Source organism: Cygnus olor, chromosome 4 (assembly GCF_009769625.2).
Source record: "Cygnus olor isolate bCygOlo1 chromosome 4, bCygOlo1.pri.v2, whole genome shotgun sequence".
Classification (NCBI taxonomy): Eukaryota; Metazoa; Chordata; class Aves; order Anseriformes; family Anatidae; genus Cygnus; species Cygnus olor.
Window position 1 is genome coordinate 70,530,498 of NC_049172.1, and position 26,250 is coordinate 70,556,747.

At 43.8% G+C, this 26,250-nt stretch overlaps 1 protein-coding gene across 7 annotated transcripts in view; it reads right to left on the reverse strand.

Annotated features, from left to right (window-relative positions):
• Positions 1-24,137, reverse strand: part of MAEA (macrophage erythroblast attacher, E3 ubiquitin ligase) — a 50,450-nt gene extending 26,313 nt beyond the window's left edge. Inside the window, exons 1-3 of one of the 7 annotated variants that reach the window (XM_040554457.1) lie at positions 23,990-24,137; positions 7,764-7,946; positions 3,952-4,155 (exon numbers count right to left, since the gene is read on the reverse strand). In XM_040554457.1, the coding sequence (XP_040410391.1) occupies positions 3,952-4,155; positions 7,764-7,946; positions 23,990-24,058 (456 nt within the window). In that variant the 5' untranslated portion in view covers positions 24,059-24,137. Of the gene's footprint in view, positions 1-3,951; positions 4,156-7,763; positions 7,947-8,801; positions 8,823-21,547; positions 21,564-21,826; positions 21,843-22,958; positions 22,976-23,204; positions 23,223-23,522; positions 23,690-23,989 lie in introns of those variants that run through there. The other 6 variants (XM_040554464.1, XM_040554462.1, XM_040554460.1 and 3 more) reach the window with 6 other exon arrangements.
• Positions 24,138-26,250: the final 2,113 nt, after the last annotated feature.

The window sequence follows — 26,250 nt, forward strand, 5'->3', positions numbered from 1 at the left end:
GAAAAAACCTGCACTAGAATCCCTTCCCCCCCGTATTTATTTTGGCACAAGCGTGACATTTCTGTCCTTGACTGTCAGCTCTCTTATTTTGATTCTCAGATTTTGGTTTACTTTCCCAAGCAGCGTTACTGTTCCTTAAAGACGTAACTCACACTGCGCATGTCAGTAGTTTATTTCTGTAGTAACATATAACATTATACTTTATATATGCTGCACGCCAAAACTTATTTCTACCTGGAACTAGTTAATGGTGGTATTTACACCTCCTTATGATTTTCACAGAGCACTCCTTTCCATAGCTGTTTGCTTCCTAGCTTATAACCATAACTCTTAAGTGCTTATCTTCCATGACAAGAACTCAAGAATATCATTCTTATTAGGATACTTAATTTGGAAAGCGGACTAGAATTTGCCTTAGCTCATCAATAATTATTAATATTGGACACCATGGTGCATAGTGAATCTCCACACAAACTGTCTGTTGCTATTTATTAGTAAATATATGACTGATTGTATAGTTTGCTACTGGCCACTGAGGCAGAATAACTTCTGAACTGTTTCCACCCATGAAGTACCTTGGCAGCTCTGCAGGTCTCTTAGCATTCAGAAGCCACGCAAGGAACTTAAAACACGCAGGCTGAAACTTGTTCCCAAGACTGGTCTAACAGCTACTGAGAGATGCTGCTTAATGTAGGATCCACCAGCTGCAACTGAAAGGGGGAAAGTTCTTTCCTTCAGCCTTTCAAAACTGTGGCAGTGTTTTCAGCCATTTGGCCTGCAATCATAGAAACAATCCCAGAATGGTCAAGGTTGGAATTTCTGGAAGTTTTGTCCAATTCCCTTGCTCAAAGTAGGGTTGACAGAAGCGATTACTCAGGACTGTGCCCAGGCCAGTCTGGTCTTGAACATCTCCAAGGACAGAGAGACTCCACACCCCAGCATGTCTGCTGGGGAGCCCAGAACTAGATGCAGGACACCAGATGGGTCTAACCAGTGTTAGAGAGGACGGAGCACCACTCTTGCACACCTGCTGACATGCTCATCCCAATGCAGCCCCGAGTGCTCTTGACTCTTCTTTGCCACAAGGGTGCATTGCTTGGTTACGTTCATTTGTCCACCAGCCTCACCTCTCGTTCCCTTCCTTTTCTTCAAAGCTGTCTTCCAGTCAGTCAGCCCTCAGCATGTTCTGGTGTCTGGAGTTATTCTTCCCTAGGTGCAGGGCTCTTGCTTCCCTTTGCTGAACTTCATGAGGTTCCCATTTGCTCGTTTCTCCAGCCATTTGAGGTGCCTCTGAGGGCACCACAACCCTCTGCTGTATCAGTCACACACCCTGGTTTTTATCACCTGCAGACTTCCTGAAGACGCCCTGTTCCACCAGCTAGGTCATTAACAATGATGTTGAACAGGTCTGGATCAAGTAGTGACTGGGCTACAACACTCATGACTGGCCTCCAGCTGGACTTTTTTCCCCCTTCCACAAAAACAAAAGGTTTGTTTCTCCCCCAACTCCTCCACAATCCTTTGATCCTAAGTATTGTGCTAAAAGGACCTACCCTTCATCGACTTCTAACAGTTCAGGATTTGAGGAAACTCAAGTGCTGCCTCTCAGAAAGTGCAAAAAAAAAAAGTCAAGCACAAAGCTGAACTTTCAGAAAAGAAGAAACGTTGCTCTTAATTATGCAGATTTTGTGGTCCCTTTTCCAAGTTCCTGCTTAGGGTACAGAACCTACTCAGTGGAAACAAGATTGTCTTGATATATCAAAAAAATCAGGTAATAGATGTAACCAGATTCACTACACAGAAATGCAATCCTGAAGCCTGCAGTGGTAGAGACATTTATCAAAATTACAGTTAAGACTACAGTAAACAGAAAGATATTACTTCGGATGAAGGAAAAATACCATGGTATTTTGTAATCTCCACAGCAGAGCTGCATTATTAAGCATTAGAGAGCGATTCAATGCTCATATCCTTCAGCAACGGAGGAACAAAGAACAGGGAAGTTGTCTGTTACTAAACCCATAACACCACAAATTCTGTGCGACTATCAGGTCTCATTATCCTACTGCTGTACATCACTGCTGTACATCACCGTACAGTAAGAGAGACAGAGCAGTGTTGAGACTGAGGGAAGCCTATCCTCAGTTAGCCAAAAAGTAAACTCAAATGTTGCCTAAAACGCCTGGTTTTAGCAAGCTGGAAGAAATACGGTCTCGCTGCATTCAACATGCGCAACTAAACTGTTTTATGCTTTGATGTTATGCAAATACAAATACTTCAGCTTGGAGGCAGAAGTTAAATAAGCTTATTTAATACATTCAAAACAAAAACAAAAGCTCCTATTCAAGAGTGAGAAGTTACAAGGCTCCACAAGTGCACTGCTTTGTACCACAGCCTTGCAGTGTATCACAATAGACTTCCACGTGCGTATCTAAACCAGAGCTAAGCATTACTTAGTCAAGCATAATAGAACTTACAATAAAAGTGAAAAAATATTTCCATAGTGCTTTTTCAGCACAACTAGTAAGTATGACAGCATGGTGATTCAGCAGGAGAGGAGCTCCTGCCAAAACAGAGGGAGACATCTACCAAAAGTGGAAGAGCTGCTGACCGTTCATCTGCAATTACAGGATCCCTGAATAACTGTCTCGCCCTGTTGTATTGATTCACATGCATGGTTTATCTTCAGTGAGGCATAGCAAACTCTTCAGTGAGTATAAGCAAGATTATTTCCTACCAACAGTCTGTAATTCATTTTTTTCCCTTCTCCCTTGCATTCCATGTCTATCTGATGCTTCCTCATTGGAATTTACCAACATCACTGCAGCTTGAACAGAATCAGAGTGGTAAGGCAGCCAGGGAACAAGAGGGACATGCAACAGATAATGGTCTTTGTGTAAGACAAAGAACAGATCCTTACACTGTGATTTGACACCAGGAACTACAATTCCTTCAAGTTTCTCTGAGCTAGTTGAGGTGTTCAGCTATGTCACCTGAGAAAGGCAAAGTACGTAACTCAGAATACCACTACTGCAACTCTATCACCACAAAAGCTGGATTTTAACCAGATGAGGTGGACGTCTTCTGAAATCAGGAACATCAAAAGAACTTAAGATTCAAGAATCACTAAGGATCTAATAGCAAATGCTACCTAAAAATTAACAAAACGTCTCTAAATAAACAGCAAGTTGTTAAAAGCATAAGTTTTAATGTCATTGTGACTGTCAGAACACAACAGCATGGATTCATCACTGCATAAAGAAGCTACGTCAAGGCATGTGAACTCCAAACTATTATTGAACAACATAGTTCAAATACTGCATAGGCATTTATGGGATAAAAGCAGCACCAACTAGATACCAAATGAAAAGGAAAATGATAACCATGGAATTCTGGATGTTGAAATAAACTAAACAGCATAAATGTAAGACATACTGGTACTAATAAATCCAAGTTATATCAAGATTTATTTTCCAAAGTGTAAGTCAGCTTTCCTCTCAATGTATTAAATAGTAGGATGATACAATAAAACAGTTGTTCCTGCAACCAGCATATGTCATCCTACTTAATCTGCTCACCTACACAAGTCATCTGAATGTAGCTAGACAGATGGGAAGCTCCACCAACTGCTTAGTCAGCAGCCTAAAGGACTTTAACAAGAAATTCACCGTGACATTTGAGAAGAATTTTAAATTTTTAAAGGGCAAGGAGTTTGTCCAGAAGCATTTCATTTGTGACTAAAAGTTATGCCTTCAATTTTGGCTTATTAAACACAAAAGTACAATTTATGTGAAAGAGAACACACGCAGGCCTAAACAGACCAACATTAATGATAAAGGCATTCTTATATATAAAAAAGCTGCTATAGAGCTAAAGTAGCTAGTTTCTATTAGCTAGTTTCACCTTTACTACCATTTTGTTTTTCCTAAGTTAGTGCACATTGCTACCAACCTCAATACCACTTTGTCTTGCTAGCTTTACAGCCGTGTTGTAGTAGCCACAGCGTAAAAGATGTTCCACCATCATACGATCCATACGTTTCTTCTTCCACATGTTTGCAGCCGCTGGCTGGTCACTACTATGTTCTTTCAGATGCTCAATCCTACGTTTGCAAAGTTTTGCACTCTCATCTTCAGCCTGGATTGACTCAACTGCCTAAAAAGAAATAATTAAACAGGAACAAATCAGAGATACATTTTTTTCATTTGCTTTTAAATAAAAAAATAAATAGGGATTATTTGTAAGCATTCTTTACGTACTGCACAGTTACTACCAACAGTGTTTGTCATTTAGAAAGACATTTCCCATGCTAACAGGGAGGTTTCAGCATGACTGGCCCAGTTTTGAGACACTCTTGCATATTAATAACCAGCAGTTTTTGCATAACACAATTACTTATGAGCATATGCACTTCTAACCAACGTTTTTTTCTGATTTACATTCAGTTGGTCTGAAAAAGGCAAGATACCAACTACAGCAGAAACTGCTGGAATGCCTTGCAAAGACATCCATGGAGGTTCACAGTTGTCTTGTCTAAACAACTAGAACTCATGAATTTCCACCTCTAACCTATGCATGGCTTCTTCCTCAAGCAGCTGTCCTACTGAATTAGTTCTGCTGGGGAGTGACGCAGAGTAAACCACATTACTTCTAATACACTGGAGCCATTTTAATCAGTCCCTGTAATAATGAAAATTATATAAACATTTGGCCTTTTAGCACCTTTAATTCAAAGGTCTTAGAGTAATTTTTCTAATCAGCTTTGTTAAACCTGTACTGTTTTACTTACCTCTGCCACTCTGGAACATGGATCTACTGTTACTTACTTCGGAAAAATAAATTTATCCAGCGGAAAAACAGTTGGACTCAATCTATTGAGAATAGTTTCAGTTGGAAGGCACCTCTTCTTCTAACTTTTTTTTATTTAAAAATCTACATATTGGCATGCCTAGTGCAAAACACGTACAACAATATTCCCATAACTTTTTTTTGGTTAAGAAAACAAATACTGTGGTCATACTTGTTCTCCTTTAACCTAAAAGTTACATGGTTGATTAGTTATGCTGCAAATTTTACCAGGCAATTTTATTACAGCTGTATTTGTAGTTTAAAGCTAGCTGACTCCATACATAGCACGTGAGAGCTGTGAGCCACATCTGACAACACAACGCAAGAATGCTTGCAGTACTTCTGTGCCTCTAAGGTAAAAGCAAACCAGAAGACGGAGCCTTACTGCCTTTCCCATCTGTGATATATCACCAGCAGTGCAGCTTCACGTTGGGTTACCTGACTCGTGGCGACTCTAAACTTGTGTTTGAATACCTGCATGGCTCTGACAATGGAAAAAAAAGTAGGTTTGTCAATCAGGCACAGACTAAAAAAAGTAGATAGCTTTTGGCAGCCCACACTGCACTCCATACTGACATGGCTCCCTTCTCAGTACTGCAGCTATTCAGGCTGCAGCATCATCCTTGGATAACACCTGCAGCCCCAGAAGTACAGGCTGATTCTAATTGCTTTTACCACATATGTTCATTTACAGACTTCCTATGGAAGAGTTAATATATGAAAAGCAAGCTGAAATAAAAACCTGTGCAAGAAAATCCTGCCAAGCATTTGCCCCCATTAAGCCTGCCTCTGATCTGGCCCTTCATATAAAATTCAACATCTAACCCCCTAATCACTGTACAAGATGTTGTACTGTAATTCATATACATTTCTGTAGACTGAGTTATTTTTATTACTAAATTTAGCTTTATTTTGTAACATATGGTTTGGAGATCAGTATTTTGTTTAAGTTATAAACTGAGTCTTTTCCTACTCAGCAAGCAAACACTAACTCGGGCCAAAACACACTCTCACTTTTATCTCTGCGGTGTTATCAGATGTGAAGACAACCACAAGAATTATTCTCAACACAAATAGGAGAATTCAAGGCATCCTTCTCATTCCAAAGGGTTTTCTTTATATGGTTTTGTACCTGTATTTATATTCCTCCCCCCTTTGTCCCTTTAATGCATTCAGAAAGGACAAAGATCCTCTTCAAAATTCTCTGCAGCAAGTCTATGTGGAATTGCGCTGCTGGACGTTAATAGAACTTGAGGGAACAAGCCTATTAAAAAGGATACAGAAGGGAAAACACAAAGGCCTAGGTTTCCTCAGGATCATTTTCAGAACCCAGGAAACCTGCTGTGCTGAAAAGCTCTAAGGGAGAGTAAGGTGTTAAATAAAGGGCTCATCTACGTCTACTGCAGTCATCTCAGCAGTTCCTCAGATCCTTGCCTAAACACAGGAGGAAACAGAGATCCCACTTGGGTCCAGACACTAAAGAAAACAATCATTTTGCTCTGGACAGATTACAGAGAAGACAGAGTAAAGAATCTGGAGCAGCGGCAAGACCTTTGTATTTCAGAAATTTTTACTGTTAAACAGATTTACTTATTTTTTGCCCATTCTCCTTTCTGAGAAGATACAAGATTCCCCACAGTCTTTCAGACAGCTGAAAACAAGTGAGCAATTACACTAAAATGAAGCCTTACACCCAAAACATCCAACAATGTCTTCAGACACACCCTTGCAGTCAGCAAAGATTTAACAAGTAAATAACTTACTCCTCCACATCATTACTGTACACCTACAAGTAAAATCTAACACCTCAGAAACAGCAGTAATTTCTTTTTGTAAGTAACAGACAAGTGGAAAAAAAAACCTCTGAGTCTCACAACCCAAAGACGAAAACAGCGATTAGATTTATGAAGTCTTTTGCAGACCAGGTTTTCAGTGTCTAAGTAACCTGTTCAAGCAGAAAACCCCAAAATCAACATACACGACAGTGTTTTTATGTCACAAACCTCCAAGGTATTTTGACGCTTCACTTAATAGTCTCAAGATTTATATCTGTTGGTTATTTCATTTAAGTTTTAATGAAATGCCTCTGCTACCACTTGCTTTGTCTATTTATTTTTGGAGAAGCACTACTCGAATGCCTGGCAAGAGAGCTATTTTCATTCTTCTGCAAGATTTATTTCAAGTAAGTTTTCTGATGAATTTCAGCATGAATAATATTCCCATCAAAAATAGATATGCCCTATACTATATTTTGTTTTTAACTCATTCTTAGAAAGACGCTTTAAAGGCATGGAAGTTCAGATGCATTTCAGACAAGTGTTCCAAGTTTAACCGCTCACAGTTACCTTGCTAAAAATTAAAATGCTTTTAATATTACCTAGGAACCTTCCAACCTGCAAGTTAACTGTCTACGAAAAGTGTTCAAGTAACAAATCCAGAACAACTTGCACTTTTTTCTGCAAAGAACCCTCAGCATCACAAGCAATTATCTCCACTGGGGTTTACATGTTTTCTAGAGTTATCTCCTACCTTGTTCTCCTCAAGCAAGGAACCAAAGCAACCACACAAACATTCCCATTAAATGAGCAGGAATTGATATATATCTATTTATTTTGCTGCCATTTCTTTTCTGAGGGTAGAGAAATTCATTTTCAGGACTGCAAACACATCAATTTTACCTCTCAGGGTTGTTTTTCTTCTTCCTCCTATTCAGTCATGAACACTAAGACATTTCATAAGCACAGTGAAGCAAGATTCAGCACGTTCTGATGTTCTGCCATGCATTTTAAGGCCTTTGTTTACAGTGCCATTAATACCTATACCTTGAAAACCAAATTTAAGCAAACAGCATTGCAGAAAAACACTTCTGTTAACTCTGTAAAGACAAAACAAGAACGAGGTACAACACCACTTACCTTTCGTTTCAGAACACTGAGTTTTTCAACTACTCCATCCAGGAGACTAACAACTGAGTCCACGGCAGGACAACTGCTCAGCGTCTTCTCCAGCTCTGCCACAACCATCGTAACGTGACTTGTCTCTCGATCGATGTTTTTCTGTGCGGCTCGAAACCGTTTGTTCAGCGTTTCATATGGCACCTGAAGGAGCAAAACCACGTCATTAGAATTTCTGTATTAAAGGAAAGGTCTTCTAGAGTTTAGAGAAGCGGATGATTTTATTTGATGCATTTAGAAAAACACCTAGGTTCCAGGACACTGGAGGTCACGAGCTGAACTTGAGTTCCCATATCAAAGCCCTTATTTAAGCTCTCTCAGCAAGGAGACTTCAAAGATTCAAAGGCACTTCAAAGATTATGAAGAACAGTGACAGGAAATAAAAGCTTGTAGATTCTTTTCTGATACCAATTTCACCTATCCTGCCTTGACTTTAGCAAGCACTGATAAAAACAGATCAGGGAGAACAAAAAGCAAAGGCAAACCTGTATTTAAAGGAAAGCTACAACTAAACTACAAGAGATCACCCTTCAAAACATGATTTTGAAGTGCAACTTTCTTTACTGCAGGAGTTGAGAAAACAAATAAAAATTATGTATAAAGGAAAGCATGCGTTATGCATGTTGACTTCTGACAAACTTCTGACATAGTATACCAATAGTAACTTGGGAAATTTAATAGGTATCCTACTTGCTTCTTTCCACAAAGTACTACTTTTATTATTAGCTCTTGTATTACCATAACCGTAAGAGGAATTTCAGGCAAGTTTCCTCTCGGTGAAAAAGCCCACGCTGTATGATGAAGTTTGATAAATCCCCTTAAAATTCCATCCTTGGCTTAGAGACAAACTGCTCTTGGAGGTCCCCCGTCCTTTATTTGTCCTACGCCTTTACGAAGCAGCCACGCTGAAGCTGCTACTGATGGCCATTACAGACACATACGAGAGTAGCCTACAGCCTGGTCAAATTTTAGGCTATTAAAGATTTGGACAAAGCTTACAAAGTTAAGCTGCTCCCAGCACATTGCTTCCACGACAGCACCAGGACTGGAGACATGAAGCTGTTACTTCAGAGCTCCAACGGCAACAGGAGTTTCAAAACTAAACATTCTAGCACCCCATGCATAATTCATCTCTATCTTTTCTTGAAAAAAAAAAAAAGTCCAGGAGAAGTTCTTTCAGGTAGTTACTATAGCCTTGATTGCTTTTCCATTGATCAAAGGCATAATTTAGCGAAGAACCAGATTAGATAGTGAGGGGAAAGCAGGAAATGCAAATCAGCGTTGTGGTTGGTACATACCATGTATATGTTTGATTATAAATCTTTCAAGTTCATCCTTGCTAATCACTTGTATCAAGTTTGCCTCCATTTTCTTCCTTCTAACTAGCTGCATGCAAGAAGTGTCCCCAGGGTCCACCCTCTTTCCAGGCTCTATTAGAGAGGATCCTACATAACCGTCGCAATTCACCATTAGAAACGTGCCGATAAAGGCTTTAGGTTCAGCATGATGAAGATGAGCCATGATACTTGCTTGCTAACACTCCACCTGTCCTACAACGGGTTGTTCGGATTTGCAGAAGTACTAACAACATCCTGGTGAGATACGAAAGGGCTCCTCTTTCTCTAAAAAGACAGAAGTGATCTATTTACTGGTTTTTGCCATCTCACACTAAGACCTGAACAAAAGATAGAACAAACCCTTACCACAGGAAGCATCAAGATAAAACAGTAATTTGCCTTGTGTAAGCTCCTCTGAAACCCCAGCACCACAATCCCTCCCCTCCCCAAACCGAAGCCACAAAATAAAACATCATGATGGGCTTGTTAATGCCTGCTCGCCTATATAACCACCTTTTATTCCACCTTTAGCCCTTGCTTTCCTTCTCCCTTTCCACACACACACAGATGTTAGAAGTTTCAGAGCTCCTCTACAGACAGCAGGTGGGGCATAGGGGCACATTATTTTGAATATATTTCATGTTTTGGAGAATGAAATCTTGTTTTAAACTCCACAACTTGATGCCAGACAGACAACTTGGCCTTTTTTTTTTTTTTTTGGCTCGTTCTTACTATTCAATGAAAAATACATTTTCTTCAGTTACCTGCATTTACTGGGCTTAATTTCTGCAAGTACTTTGCTAATCAGCTTTCTGCATCACACCAAAAAGGTGCTTCAGTCAGCAACCACAGAAGTTACTACTGATTTGAGGCACCTTTCCTTGACTACCAAAGTGGTTTTGTTAAATTCTCAACGAGCAATCGAACTGGACACAGACCTAGCCAGTTTGAAAGTCTTACCCTTAATCTCCCTTTTCCTTGGTTTCTTATTGGCGCGCAAGAGCAGTAACACTTCCTGTTTCCCATGCCCTGTCTCTGTTGCATGTAAGTTTCTGGCACAGTCCCTGGTCCTATGACATTTAGGACAACTGAACTTTCAATTTCAGCTGGCATCCTCATACACCGTTCATATTGTGTCTTGGTACAAAAGGTTTTTGCATCTTGTTTTAGCCACTTCCCCTCTAACCAAGATTTTTTAATATCTTACGTGGAAGAGACTAGGAGTTGAAGTGTTTTATTATATCCTCTACAAGTAAAATCAAATATATTGCCAAATAATTTAATGTAACATATCAAGGGGAATGACTTTAAGAGTAAAAGGGAATTTGCACAACTGATAAACTGGTAGTAAATGCTCTTTACCAAAGTCTTTCATAGCTTGCTTGGGCAGTTGTTTCTTACTATAGAGCTTGCAGTTTTTAGACAGTATTTGTAAACTGCAGACTTTACGGACCTAGATTCTAAAAATGCCAAAATGTAGAAGTTGCAGGCGCTCAGCTCCTTACAGAGGACTTGTCTAGGCTCTGCATCTTGACCCATCGGTTCTGTTTCCTGATCAGCTCCTGCAGCCTGGTAGGGATCCCTCCACCCAGCACCAGTGTGCTCTACCACGGGATTCTTCAAAACGTTACAGGCTCTGTAACCATAACTGCACTTTTTATTCAAATAATCGAAGTAAGCAGAAGGAAAAAGTAATGAGACGTTCTCGGAAAAAATGTAATTCTGAGAAGATTATTCTTTATTATGGTTCATGTTTATTTTCACACTCAGTTATAAAAAAAAAAAGTGGACACCAACCTTTCTGGAACATGACAACTGCAAATTTTGCTTATCAGCTGCCACAAGCCCGGTAGAGACTTCACATTTTTACTGCAAGTACCACGCTCTTACCAAGCCTGGATTAAACAGCTATCCTCTCACCAAGAAGACCAGTTTACAGAACTCAACTTACTTTAAAGAAAAAATTAAAAAAAGAAAAACTCTACTGAACTTTAAACGCATTGAAATAAAGCTGCAAGAACTGACCAGAAAGTATTTTGGAGAAGCTCAATGCCAGTTTGTCCTAGTCATTAAAGCTTGAAAAAACCACACCACAGCTGCCTTGCACCACGAGTGCACAGGAGGATACGAGGGACAGATGCAAAGTATTAGCAGGCAGCACATCTGAACTCAGTGTCACTAAATCAATTCTGCATCTTTTCTTCAACTTCCACAGCTGCAAACACACCAACTGAAGCATGCACTGAACTGGGTACAACTTCAGGCAGATTGCTCTGAAGATTTAAGTCAGAACAGCCTACACAAGGGTAAAAATACAGCAGGGAAAGTTTTTTCCAAGATCAGAATTTTTCTACTCAAGTTTTAAGGACAGTCTGCTTGGCTGGAGACTTCCACAAGTGGCGTGCATGACTGTTTCTAGGTGCTAACCACTAACAGAGAGATAGCCACAACTGAATAATCTGATCCAAGTGTTGTCTTCATTTCATTTCTTCACTGCAGTTTTAGTAAGCCAGAAGACTTTGGTGGAGCATGTTCTGGGACAACACAACCGCCTCTAAATTGAGATAAGAATTAGGAGATGATCCTTCTGGCTCTACAAGCAGCCTTGAGACTTATACCTGGGTTGTTGAGTTGAGTGGAAGGAAGGGAAAACAGCAGAGCTAAGAATGACAGTAGCAGTTTTTAAGCTCAGACTTAGGAACTCAGCTGTGACGTTAACTGCCTGGCCTTCAGCCCAAACGTGGTCCCCTTCCAGCCTGCGAATGCCAGTAAGACTGACTAGTTCCAAAATCATGAAGGACCCGTGGATAAAACTGTTCAAGTTGTGCAACTGTAGATAATATTTTTATAAGTCACTTCAAATTTAACTTTATGATATTTAAAGGTATTTTGAGTTATCTTCAGAATACATTTCCATCAAAATACATCCTGCAGTAAGCCATTCATTTACTAAATGAGACTATTTCCTTGACTTTTTCTAAATACATACTAAAGTTGGAAAGAAACAGTAAGTATTAAATCCTTGCATATATTCTATCTTGATGGTTAGCAAACAGTATAAGTTTCCCAAGTAGTTATTATCACACTATAAAAAGAATCAGTACAGAAATATAAAGTTGAAACAGGCAATTCTCTACATAGCATCACACAATGCATATCCACCTTAGATTTTGCATTAACTGTGCAACATTTTAATGAGATTTTCCACTTTTCTCAAGATTTTCTATGTACATCTACACACACACCTTCAGTACCCCACTCATAAATCGAAAATATAGAAATGGGCTGCCCATAAATATTCTTACCTCACCCCAAACTTCTCTATAGGGTCAGGGAAAATTGGCTTCAAAAACCATGCCATGAGGAGGTACCATCTTTAGCCATTAACGCTACAGAAAGGGAGAGTAAAATGCAAATCCCCCTCCCCAAGTTCCTTAATTATATCGATCGAGAAAATTCCAGTGCCTCAAAAACACTGAACACCGGTGGGAGTCAGAGCACCAGACTGGACTTCTGCTGCTTTTAGCACCTTGACTTCCACAAAGTAGATTAAGGACGTCTTGAGACCACTGTAATGTTTTAGCCCTAATACAAACCGTCACCTTCCATGACCTACACAGTCATTCTTCGTTCCTTAAGCACTGGGGTTTCCCAACGTGCTTTCTCCAAGCACAGAACCCTTCAAGCAGGTGTGAGAAAGAGCAAGATGAATCGTGGCCAGACCTTTGCCAAGGTGTTAACTCATCCTGCCACAACAGACAAAGCGTGCTGAGTCACAGCTGGAAATCCAGCACTCATCGCCGGCACGGCCAACACATACACCCATTTTATTCAACCAGAGCTCTAACTAATAAGCAGTTATAAGGACAAAAGCTTTATAGACACATCAGCAGCATAAGGAAGATGAAGTCTACAGAACTGGATGTGTGACCTAGCAACAAAGGACAACAGAAAGCCTCAGCACTAAATGCCTTCTTTGTCTTGACTTGTAAGGGCTTTTCCCAAGCTTTCCAGTTCCTGCACCAAGCAGCTGAGTCTGGGGACGAGGGTACTATTCCCAGCAGTCTTAAAGACAGCAGAAGATGACACTGCAAAGCTGCTGTCATCTCTGAAAGGTCATGATGAACACGTAGAGTCATCAATGACCAGAAGGGGCAGGCTTATTGCCTCACTTATCGCCAGAAGTGAAAGCTGAAAGATATAGGAAACTACAAGCTGGTGTTCCTCAACTCAGTTCCTGGGAAATTTATGCAAAAAATCCAATGGAAGCCATTTCCAAGCTCACAAATGTGACTAGGAACAGCCAGCCTGGATTTGCCATGAGGAAATCATGCTTGGCACTGTCTGCTTTCAGTGATGAAACCGCTACTTTTGAATGAAAGACAGCCCTGACAGTCTTCATGCCAAGTTTAGTAAGGTTTTTGACGTGGTCTTCCCACAGTACCCTCATAGCCAGACTGGGGAGATGCAAACCAACTGGGTGGAATACCGCATGGTTTAGGGACCGACTGGGCAGCCAGGCTCCAAAGAACAATGGTCAGAGATTCAAAATCCACCCGACGAGTAGCCAAGACTGCCTGACTCCCAGGCAGTGTGATCAGCTCTCATATAAATGCCTTCATCAGTGCTCTGCAGAATGGGGCTTGGTCAGCAAGCTCAGAGGACAGCAAACTCAAAGTGCTTGATAACGCTGGATGGTACAGCCGCCATCGAGAATAAGCCTTACAAGCTGGAGAAGTGCACTAAGGACTTCATGAAATTCAATCAAGGCAGAAACCAGAGCCCTGCACCTGACACAACGCAACTCCAGACACTACCTCTGCAGAAATAGATGGAGAGGTCCTGATGGACCCCAGGTTGGACAGGAGTGAGCAACAGGCTTGTGGCAAGGAACACTAACCACATACTGGGCTGCATTAGCAAGGCTGGAGGCAGTAGCTTGAGAGAAGTGATTATTTCCTATGCTCAGCACTCAGGCAGACTCGCTGGGAACATTATGTCTGGTTTTCAGACCCTTCACTCCACACAGAGGAGACAAGTCTGGAAGAAGGCCACCAAAATGGTGGACACAACATCCAAAGAGGCTGAGAGGGGCAGCCGTGTTTCACCTGCAGAAGACAAGGCCACAGGGAGCTGGGAGAGGCCCAACCTGATAGCAGCCCTCTGCTACCTAAAGGTGAAGGGCACAGATAAGGGCTGGCCAGACTTTTCTCAGAGTTACAGAGCAAGGAGGAAGGAGCCATAGCTGACAACTGGCACATAAAGATATGAGCGGCTGTAACAGGTAAGACCAGAAGTCCCTCTGCCACTATCCTTTCCCCTGACAGCATCCGGAAAGGGCATGGCACTTGAAGAGGCAAGAACATGAAGTTACTAATCCCAAATAGTTTCTTAGGACTACCTGAGCAGAAGGTAGAGGTTTTATAGTGAGAACATTTCTCATCCACAAGCCCTGCTGGTTGTTGTTGACCTGCAGAACTTGAGCAATCCAACGTCCTGTGGTGAGGCGTTTCACAGCCTCTTGCATTGTGTGAAGAAACACTTCTGGGTTTTGACTTATCATCTGCTAGCCTCATTTGAAACCCTTTTATTCTTGTTTTGGAAGAAAAAAGGAGCATTCACTGTCTCTTCACCTCACATATTGTCGTTTGAGATTGAAGAGGCCCTTCATTCTTTGAATACAGCCATTCCGTATCTCTAATCACTCTTGCCCTTCTGTGGATGTTTTCCAGTCCTTTTTCAAGATGAGACAAGGGTGAAAACCAGGCTAACTCATACTACTCTGGAGAAGATGAAACTCTGGATTTTTACTGCTGTGTAATGAGGGTCTCCATTCTTCCCTTCCCCAACACGTGTCTTAACTTTATCAGTATTACCCTGAGTATTCCCAGAAAGCATTCACTATAACCCCAAGATCTCCCTAAGGGAAAACAATCACTTCACAGTCAGGTATTTCACACATAAGATCAGGACTCTTTCCTTCCACAAACACGAACAACTGTATTGCGCTACACTTACCTACACTGAATTTCATCTAAGATTTTAATACCCCTTAGATCTCTCGTTGTTCTTGTACAGTGCTTCACACTTGAGTTATGTCTGTAATACATTAATTACTTTAGTATCATCAAGGAAACAGGATCGCCTCAGTGCTCATTCTCTCCTCCAAGCTGGTCAAAAAGCTGAGTGTCAGCAGTACTGGCAGAGACCCTAGCAGACCGCTCACGTTAACCTTCTGCCATATAGCAGCTGGCTAGGAAACCTTGAATTTTAGCTCCCGTCTTTCCCTCAGTTACCTCCCCACATAAGAACTTCCCTCTTCTTTCCTTCAAGAGTTCCTGGTAAGGGATAATTCCAAAAAGCAATCAGTAATACTCACAGATTAACAAAGTGTCACTGCCTCCCCCCTTTTAAAAAAAATAAATAAATCACTGAAGTCCAGTGTCTCCGGATGACCTGACTCTCCTTTTGAAGCCCTATTAAATAATGTACTTCATTACATATTTGATTAGGCAGGATAGTGTATGTGCATCAATAAACCATTGGTTGTAAAGGGAAATCAATTACATGTACTGAGCACCTCACCAGAATTTTACTTAAGGAAGCAGAAGCACTGAAACAAATGCTTCTACTTCTTCCTGCATAACTATCCTAAAAAAAAAATCCTCAGACTACTTCAGGAGAAAGTGTATTGACCAGCCTTTATCACAATTTCCAGAAAAAAATCCAGAAGAAAATATACCAGAATTTCCAGAAAACTATGGACACATGAAGAATGGATTCTCCCCAGGGGAAATAAGCTTATTTACAGAAACTGTTACATCCTGCATTCCTGTTCCTTTAGGATGTAGGATGTTGAACCAGAGCATAATGTTACTGCATGAAATGTCAAATACCAGCCTGATGTTGCCCACAAGTTTTCCCAGCTGGCCTACATTAATACTGAAAGATTAAATTGCACACATTTCTTTCACAGCTGATGTTTTGTGAAAAACCTAAGTTAGAGCAAAACCAAGCTTTTATCCATCTACAAGTCTTGAGCCTCACACCAGCCCTTTGGCACACTACTTCTCAAACTGATCTGGTCCCACCCCAGAATACAGACCAGATCCCTTCACTTATGCACATTCAAGCCTGAAGAGTTCCAAATAAAAGCAGAAAGCCCAACCAATCTCTATCTGACCAGAACATTAAAAAACACCTCTATTCCACAGTGATTGCATATAGGAAACTACTTCAATCGCAGCAGAAAAACCACTTTGTATAGGTACCATTCAGCTACTGGAGATTACAGAGCAAGAGCGATACTTCAAAAAAAGTCATCATCACAATGGAAGAAGAATTATGTGATGGTACTTCCAAATGACAGCAGGACCCATTAATCATTTCCCAGCCTCTGGCCAACTGGAGTTCTCAAAGATTTATTTTCTAAAAGCCATTTTTCACCAAAAAAAAAAGATCATAGACAAACATAATTTACATAGGTCTAAAGTTCTGTAAAAGAACATCCAATTTTCCCCTGGATTTGGTTGAAAAAAGTTAATCAGGTGCAACTCGACCACAGTACCCACTCACAGGCAGGGGACTGATAACGATAAATCTTGACTTCGTGGATGTCTGTATGAATCATCCTTCCTTGCCATTACAGTCTCAGAGCTGAATGTAGATATACTTCTTGCCGTGAAGTGTCCAACTGTTTAAAGACATAAATATCTATATTGTCTATCCTTTCAAGTGAACCCAGTCTTGGGCACAAGGGAATTCAAAATGGATTATTAATTCTTATCAGGTACATGAAGTCAGTTAATTAGTGGGAGGGGGAGAAAAAAGATTTGAGAAAAATAAAGTAAGAAAGAGTCCTACCAGATTAGGTGGGGGAAACCATTACAGAACTATGCTCTCCTTCCAAGGGAGAGGAAAAATGATGTGCTTCCTCTCACTTGTCTTAGCTTATGAGACCCGCAAAGCACCAGAGAGTTGTACGAATCTACACATTTCCAAGTTAATTCAATAGAAGCCTTTCTGAGATATAAAAAAGCTTTTTCCAGTACTATGTACTCTACCCTTATATGACATTAAGCCTAGCCATAGATACGTAGGGAAAAGAAAGGAAGAGTAATGAAGCTCTCAAACCACAAAAACAAACAAACAAACCACAGAAGCAAAGAAAACTTAGTTCTACTTTATGCAAGGGGAAGAGGAAGTATGAGAATGTAGAAAAAACCAAACATCTCCTAAACAGTTTGAAAATAGGCGGCATTGTAAGAAAAGGTAAACTGAGCAAGAAAACACCTTTGAACAGTAGGCTGCATCTTTGAGACCCAATTAGGTCACCATGCTTACCTTCAACAAAACAGAAAAAGTCCAGGACAACTATCACAAATGATGCCAGGTGAAAAATGACAGTACTGTTGCAATTTACCCCTCAAGCCAATAACAAATCAGTATTTCTATGCAGAATTACTGAAATCCTGAACGTTTATATTTCTTCCTCTAACTCTGGGATTATTTTAGAGCTGAGATGGCATCACTATTTCTCACTGAACTCATCCAAAATGTAAATTACATCATCACTTATTCACAGAATGAATTCTTCTGATTCCTAGCTCTTATCAGTCCCGTGTAGTAATATTTTTCCTTGTTCTAGGTAAAATTGGAAAAGGAAGAGAAAATTAAAAGAAAGGAGAAGTAGTGTATATCCGAAAGGAGAGGCTTAGAATAATAGTTAGATTTGGGTTTAATTAGATACAAGCATGAATACGAATCCTTGAAGAGACAGATCAAAACAGAAAATAATTGCATAAGCCTAAATGCAGTTGTAGATCACTTGGATTTTTTTAAAAAGTATTAATTTTTTAAAGCAGTTTAAGTTTCCAACAACTTAGCCAAGTGTTTTACAAAGCCACCATGTCGGTATACAGAAGTGGCTCACATCTTCGCGTGAGCAGGTTGACGGCCATTTCAGAGTCCTGCCTAGAGCCACGCTAAGGGCATCACAGACTGGTCACTCTCATGACATGTGCTGACAGCTGCCACCTTGGCCTCACACCTTCTTTAGATCCTTTATTCTCCAAACATTTCTTCGTTTCAATCACAATATCACCTCTTTAAATGAAAGCACTTGTCACTGTCCTCGTATGTGTATGCACCACCATGCTACTGGCTGGAGCCTTGAGGCTAGGGATCCTATTTCTGCTCCGATTGCTCCCAAAACACCTGGTTCCAGCTCAAGTGACAGCATTGCACCTAACCCATAATTAAGGATTATTGGTTCAGTAGATCTGTATCAGGAAATATGAATGACCAAAGTTCTTCTCCCTAGATTATCTGTATTACCTTAGTTCTCGTTGCAGCTTACAACTCAAAGCAATCCACAGAAGGCTCGAAACCAAAACCGAAGTAAATCAAGAGCAGACTATGAATCGGTTAAATTATTGGGCACCATAATAAAGATAACCTGACAATCTAACCCTGCTTTATTTAAATGAGCAATAACGTAAATCAGATTGGATTAGGTAAGCATCACTACAGCATATTTCACATCCTGTGTCAGCGAATACAGCCTGAAGATGTGCTACGTGGAAGTAAACTATGGGAGGCCAAGCACATCATGATGGTAGCTTCTTAAGTTCACAAAGACTGATGGCACTGGGTGGTCTGTAACATCTTGTAAGAGCTCCACTCCTACCACTGTACATTTTCCTCTTGCTACAATAGCTTCAAACATTTGCTAGCTCATCTTTACTACTGTTTTCCAGCTTCTGAAAGCATTCACTGCTCAAAGACCCACGGATTTCACAGATATTCTTGCTTTACATCAACATTTGAAGACCCCAACATGTTAGCTACCATACAAACATTATTTCTGCATCTAAAACTTACACAAACAAAACTTGTAAGATCACAGGGCACTGTCCTGTGAAAACACTACAAATCAAGTATGCGGCAACTGTGAACTGCAGCATCAGATTAGAATTCACATTGACGATACTAACAGGAGGTCTTCTGCAAAATGTTTGCGAGGATTTTCCTTGAAGTATTATCAGTACACTATTGTGCCTCCAGGAAAAAAAAAAAATCAAGCAACATGCCTAGCTCATGGCCTAGACTGCTACTTACTGCCTTTTACTGTTTTCTTCCTTCATTAGTCACTCGCAAATGTAGTTTAAAAGCTGAGGGCAGGGGTGGAAAAGAGACCAATTCCCACAGGAGCCAACTCCTACTTCAGCTGCCTTCCAATGTTAAACTTCCCCCGAAGTCCCAGAGTTTCGGATTTCCCATCGACCAGAGGCACGTGGAGCCAAGTGCAGGAGAACAGCGCACAGAAGATGTCACGCTTGTTTGCTGGCATGCTCCTGGTGTGTTGAAACAGGAAGTGCATTATTCAGCAACATGCCAATGCTTGGTATGGACGTTTAATGCACGCTACGTGAGTCAGAGCACCCAGCCTGAAGACTGATTCAGTGCAAGATACGAGCGTTCATGCTGAGTTAGTACAGAGGTGACTTACTGCTACAGTCAGCTTCAGCCTCCCACCTGAGAAGTGTTCACTTTTTTATGCACCACTACATTGAAAGGGCACTCGGTGTTGGAGTTGTATTACTTCTGTCCTCTTGTTCCACCCATACCACTCTCATTGAACAGCTTCTGCTGTTGTACGTTCAAAGCCTCGATATTACGAGCCGTTGAATACTTCTGTCAAAGTACAAAGCCACGTTTAAAAACAACAAATTCCAGTGAAGCTTATGAAGGCAGGAAAAAACGTAGCGCAACTGATTATGCAAAAATGAATCTTGCACCTTCTCTGCTCCAGCAGGAAAAGAGGTTGACCTGACAGCTTGCCAGTCTTCACTACCGACCTAGACGATGGTTCATAGCACACCTTCAAAATACCAAACTTGAAGAAGTTAATAGGTTAGATGGTCATGCTGCCATTCAGAGGGACCTCAACAGGCTGGAGAAGTGAGCAAACAAGAACATCATGAGTTTGAGGGAAATGCCAAATCCTGCACTTTGGGAAGGAGCAACCACACGTTGGTTAAACATGTTGGAAAGCAGCTTGGCAGAACAGAACCTGGGGATCCTGGTGGACAAGCCGACCACGAGACAGCAGTAAGCCCTTGCTGCAAGAGCAGCCAGGTTGTGTTAGGAAGACCGTGGCCAGCGGGCCGTTGAGGAAGGTAAGCCTTCCCCTCCGCTCAGCACAAGTGCAACTCCTCCCGAGTGCCGTGCCCGGTTCTGGGCCTCCAGTACGGACATGGACACGCTGCAGGGAGTGCAGCAACAGGCCACCGAGATCGCTCTGAAGTCGGAGATTCTGGCATACAAAGAGAGGATGAGAGAGCTGGGATTGTTTAGCCTTGAGAAGAAAAGGCTCAGAGGGGAATCTTATCTGTATGTATAAATACCTGATGGGGAAAGAAGGCAGAGCCTGACTACTCTCAGTAGTGGCCAGTGAAGGGACAACAGGTAAAGGGCACAAACTGAAATACAGAAAAATTCCATGTGAACAAAGGTTTTCGTTCCAACGTTTGACCCTGTTACGGATTAAAAACAGGTTTGCCCAGAGAAGCTGCAGTCTCCACCTTGGAGATATTCAAGGCCACACCAGACACGCTCCCAAGTGACCCGTTCCAGCCGAGGCTGCCACATGCAGAGGATGCTGGAGTCACCTCGCCAAAGACCCTTTCCAACCACAGTTACCTGTAAGTCTGTGAACTCAGGACAGAAACAGCATGTGCTTCGTAATCCTGTTCTGCTATCTGTCCCCCTATTTAGCGATCAGGTAAACACGGCATTTCCATGAGAAATTCACATCTTATTAAGTCTGCTGCCAGAATTCCCCTGCCACAGCTGCCAACAAAAGAACCCAATCAGCTGCACTGAGATGATGCTCAAGTATTCTGCGCTTCTACAGCTCTCATTTTGATCTGTCTTTTTCCTGAAGCAGTTACAGCACAGCTAACCCTAACCTGCTGCCAACGAACAGCCCAGACAAAAAAAAAAAACAAAACTGACACGCGATCATCCCTTCCTTTCAGGTCTTCCATCGTGCAGTTTTGGGGTCTTATTGCACTCCATTTGCTGGTTCGGTTTAACAATTATTCACACTTCTAAGGATACGGACGCATTATCTCGTTTCCTGTCATCACTTGTTTATTAGCGTTTCAGCAAAGAACTACGGTAACAGTGTTCGCATTCATTCCTTTTTTAAATCGCCAGCTTTCACGTTATATCCTCTCAGAGGAGGCCAGCACAGGTCTCTAGGAGCAGGCTCCCCCTCCCACCCCCCTCCCAATGCCACAGCACGCTGAAGGAAGAATAGCTGGCAACCTGCTTGTCCTTGACAAGGGAAGAGAGATGTGGGGGAAATATTCAAACATTATTTTGTACACTTAAATAGCTTGCCTAGATTCATCTGAAGAAGTCCATTTACTTCTCCTGAGCCGAACCGCTGAAGAACAGCTGAAGCATTTCCACTTCTGCAGCAACCACAATCTAGCTATGGCAAAGGGATTTCCCTTTGCAGTTTTAAGCACTCTTTCACATGAAAGGCACTCTGGAGAACGTACTGTAAATGCAGAGCTATTACACAACCATCATCTAGTGATGCTGGCATGAGGAAGCTAGAGGGAGGAAACAGGAAAGACATAAATACAAGTCTACAATCTTTCATATTTCACTTACATCAGGGAAAATCACCAGCGTCCAAAGCTCCAAGAAAAATATCTGAGCTACTGTGTTGGTGACCGTAATTAAAAAAAATAAGATACGTATTCATTTCACGTAACTGGAAATAAAAATTCACAGAGGCTCGGTCCTACAGAAACTTTTAGGCACCTACCTCCTACTAAACAAAATGGAATTTGGGATCAACGTACTTCAGTAGACTTTAGCCTTTAACGCTCATTTCTCCCTGCTGCTTTTTCACCTCCACCACTAAAATGCTCTGATACATGACTCAGAGCTAACAACACTTAAGAGGACATATTCAAAGGATTTCAGCAGACACTGTTCTCACAGGTTTTTTTAAAAACAATGAAAAATGCTACTAAAGATTACAGAAACAACCCAGAAGTTGAATGGGTGCTGGGAAGAATCAGCAAACATCAGCTTTCCTAGGAAATAAAGGAGTTTCAGTGCAAGGGTGTCTCACCCTTCTACTATTTAGCCTCCCAACATTACAAACAACATTCCATTCTCTGATGTATATTTTTGTTAAGATTTTTTTCGGGGGGAAAGCATGCTTGGGGAAACGTAAGAATTAGTCCAAAATATTAGCCAGCTTTTAAATGGCTGGCACCTTGACAACTCATCTTAAGTCATAACCAAGAAAACAAGAACTTGCTGATCCTCACTGGCAGTAATTTTTCAGGAATGCAACAAGAAAAGCTGTGATAACAACTGGAATACATCTCAAACGCGGCCATAAAACAATCATCTTAACTTTAAAGGCCTTCACATTGTTCTGGCCATGGAAGGTGCTAGAGTGGTCTCTAAACCTAATTTAAATTTTAAGTCTGGCAGCGTCAGCTTTAAAGAACGTCGTGATGACAGAAAGAAGCCTTCATATGTGAAAATGGGAATCGAGATTTTGTCGTTGTCCTGCTTCTTGGAACTAAGTAGAAAGCCAGGAGGGTGGAGAATGAGGACATGCACAGGAAGAACATGGCTAAAAAGCCTGCAAAACAAACACTGCAGAAAGCACACAGCACTTACTGTGTGAAAGTGCAGCATGAGCTCAGCATAACAAAGTTTAGTCTGCAAAGCACCTTCTATGCATGGGGGGAAAAAAAATACAACACGTTGATACGCCAACCTGGGAGATGCTTAAATAAGCATTTTGCAGTACAGAGCCTTCTCCTAGCTCCCTCCCACAGTCATAGCTATTAATTTGGTGGACCTCCAGACAGCAGACTTCAAACAAAGGTTTCCATTGATTCCTACGAGCATCTTCCTTCCAGTTCAACAGTTCTCGGAGACGATGACCTTAGCGCTCAGCACCGAGTCCTTCACTCGCCTCACAATACCTAGGGAGAGCCGGGGAGCAGGCAGGGGAACCTACCGGCCCTCGGATGTTGCTCAGCACCTCGAGGAAGCCTCTGAGCTCTCAGATCCTCGCTCCCAGGGCTCAGCCGCCTCTCCAGGCCTGCAGCACGTCCGTCCCTTTTTGTCTTTCAGCTCATCCCCACCTTCGGGGAGCCGAGGAGCCAAGGATCCATCTCCCCCCCCCCCCCCCCCCCCCCCCCAACCCCACAGCAGCACGCCCCCTCCCGCCGCCCTCCCACCCCCCCCCATCCCCAGCAGCCTCCCCAGCCCAACCGCACCCTCTTAGACCCCCCCCAAAAAAAAACCCACAGCGCCCAAATTTCCCCCCACAGACCCCAACCGGCTCCCGGGGGGCTCCCGGCGCCCATCTTGTCTCCGCCGTCACTCGGGGGGACGGGGACGGGACACGGGGAGGGGGGCACGGGGGAGGATGGGGACAAGGGGGGGGGATACCGCGGGAGGATGGGGACAAGGTGGGGGACACGGGGAGACCTCCCCCGTCCCCTGGGAGCTCTCGGGGAGGGCTGAATATTCCGGGCACGTCCCTCAGCCCCGCCGCAGGGGGAGGGGACGGGGAAAAGCGACGGTGGCAGCGAGCTGAAGGCCGAAGGAGGAGGCTGGAGCCTCCCTGCCTCCCCCCCTGGGGCTCTGTGAGGAGATGTGGGGGGGGTTGGGGGGCACTGCCGTTCGCCTGAAGCCTTCCTCTGCCTCCTCATCGCCGCTCAGCGGGGCAGCTTCACCCTCCCGTGTTAACTAAGGGAAGGAGGAGGAAGAAAGGGGGGGGGAAGGCCGGCCACCCACCTTGAGAGTGGGGTACTCCTGCACCTTCAAAGTCATTGAGAGCTGAGCAGCTGATTCCTGCACCGCCATCTTGGAGCAGGCACCAGCCGCCCCCCTCCGCCTCCTCCTCCTCCTCCTCCTCCCTCCCGCCTCCCCCCAGCGCGCGGGGCATGCCGGGTAACAGCGGCCGCCCGCCCCCCCTCCCGCGCGGGAGGGACGAACCAACGCCGCTCCCCCCCCTCCTCCTCCTCCTGTCCCCCCCCCCCCCACCGCCGCGGTGAGGTGGTACGCTCTGCTGGGAGGGGAGGGAGAGAGGAGGCGGGGTGGGGAGAGCCAATGAGGGAGGGTCTTTCGGACGCGCGTTGGCGCCGCCTTCCGGGATGAGAAAGCGCGGCTGGTTGGGTGGTGCCGTGGAAGAGGGCGGGGCTGCGCGGAAACGCGGACAAATCAAACGTCTGAGATGAGGGTTACGGCACTAGGATGGGCGGGGTTTTGGGGGGTGACGGACAGCGAGCTGCCCAATCGCAATAAGCGATGCGCACTCCCCACCCAATCAGAATAAGCCGTGGAGCGGAGAGGGCGGGGCCTAAAAGTAAATTTTCCTGGTGACTTGAAACGGCCGTTTGAACACCCCCATGAGGTGTCCGGGAAGGGGAGGGGCGGGGCGAAGCGGGGCGGAGCCCTTGACGGACGGGCCATCCGACCAATGAAGTGGCGCCGTCCCTCCGACGGGCAGGCGTCTGAGCGAATGGGGCGGCGCGGCTGAGGGGAGAGGGCGGGGCGGCGGGCGGCGGCGTGTATATGGGAGGGGATGGAGAGAGGGGGCCGCCCCTGGTCCCGCGGGGAGGAGGGAGCGGGTGAGAGGCGGTGAGGCGGCGGGAGGAGGAGGTTTAAATAGCGTGAGTCCCCTTCCCCTCGGCTCCCTCTCCCCGGAGGGCTTCTCCCCTTCCCCGAGCTGCCCGAGACCCCACAGACCCCCCCCCAAGCGTGCCCGCAGGCAGAAAGGGGCCCGATCCTGCGGGGCGTCCGGGGAGTAAAGCACCCTTGGAGTGCTGGGGATTGGTGTAAAGGGGGAGTAAAGCATCCGATGAGTGCCGTTGTTTGGTGTAAAGGGGGAGTTAAGGACCCCATGAGTGCCGGTGGTTAGTGTAAAGGGGGAGTAAAGCACCCCTGGAGTGCCGGGGCTTGGTGTAAAGGGGGGAGTAAAGCACCCCTGGAGTGCCGGGGCTTGGTGTAAAGGGGGAGTAAAGCACCTCTGGAGTGCCGGGGCTTGGTGTAAAGGGGGAGTAAAGCACCCCTGGAGTGCCGGGGCTTGGTGTAAAGGGGGAGTAAAGCACCCCTGGAGTGCCGGGGCTTGGTGTAAAGGGGGAGTAAAGCACCCCTGGAGTGCCGGGGCTTGGTGTAAAGGGGGAGTAAAGCACCCCTGGAGTGCCGGGGCTTGGTGTAAAGGGGGAGTAAAGCACCCCTGGAGTGCCGGGGCTTGGTGTAAAGGGGGAGTAAAGCACCTCTGGAGTGCCGGGGCTTGGTGTAAAGGGGGAGTAAAGCACCCCTGGAGTGCCGGGGCTTGGTGTAAAGGGGGAGTAAAGCACCCCTGGAGTGCCGGGGCTTGGTGTAAAGGCTGCTCGCGTGGTGTTGTAGGGGAAACGCGTGGCGGTGAGCCCTCCTCGGCGTCCCACGGGGAGCTGCTCGTACGAGGAAAAATAGTAATGAAAAAAAAAGTGTGAAGTTGTTGGTGGCAAACTGCATGGGAAGCACCAGGCACTCACTTGGTTCTTGAATGCGGCGGTGAAATTTGGGGTTCTTGAAGTAGGCTCTTTGCTGCGCCCGGCGGCGATGTTTCAAGTTGTGTGCTTTTGGGGTTTGGGGCCCTAAAGAGCCCCAAAGCTGTATGCAGGTGCAGTCACCGTGGTTCTGCCGTCTTTCCTGAGCTTCTGGTGATGCAATTTCCAGGCTGCAGGAAGCTAGAAGAATGAACACAAGTGTATCTAGGAAGATGAAGCACATTTAACTTTTATGGTTTGAAAAAGTAAGTTGTTTTTAGCAAAGGTGCGGCTTTTTCAGGGTATTTGGTAATGTTACCTGTTACCATAGGCCTGATAGCACTGAGCACATCTATCCCCCACAAAGGGTTGGTGGTAAATAAAAGAAAATGTATGCGGTCGTAGAGCTGGGTGTTAGATCTCTTCAGTTTTTGCCTGCAAACTATTTGTGTTTACTCTCAGCTGGCCTTGAGGCTCACACTGCCCATAATCAGCAAGCTTGTGCCTAAACATAATTTGCCA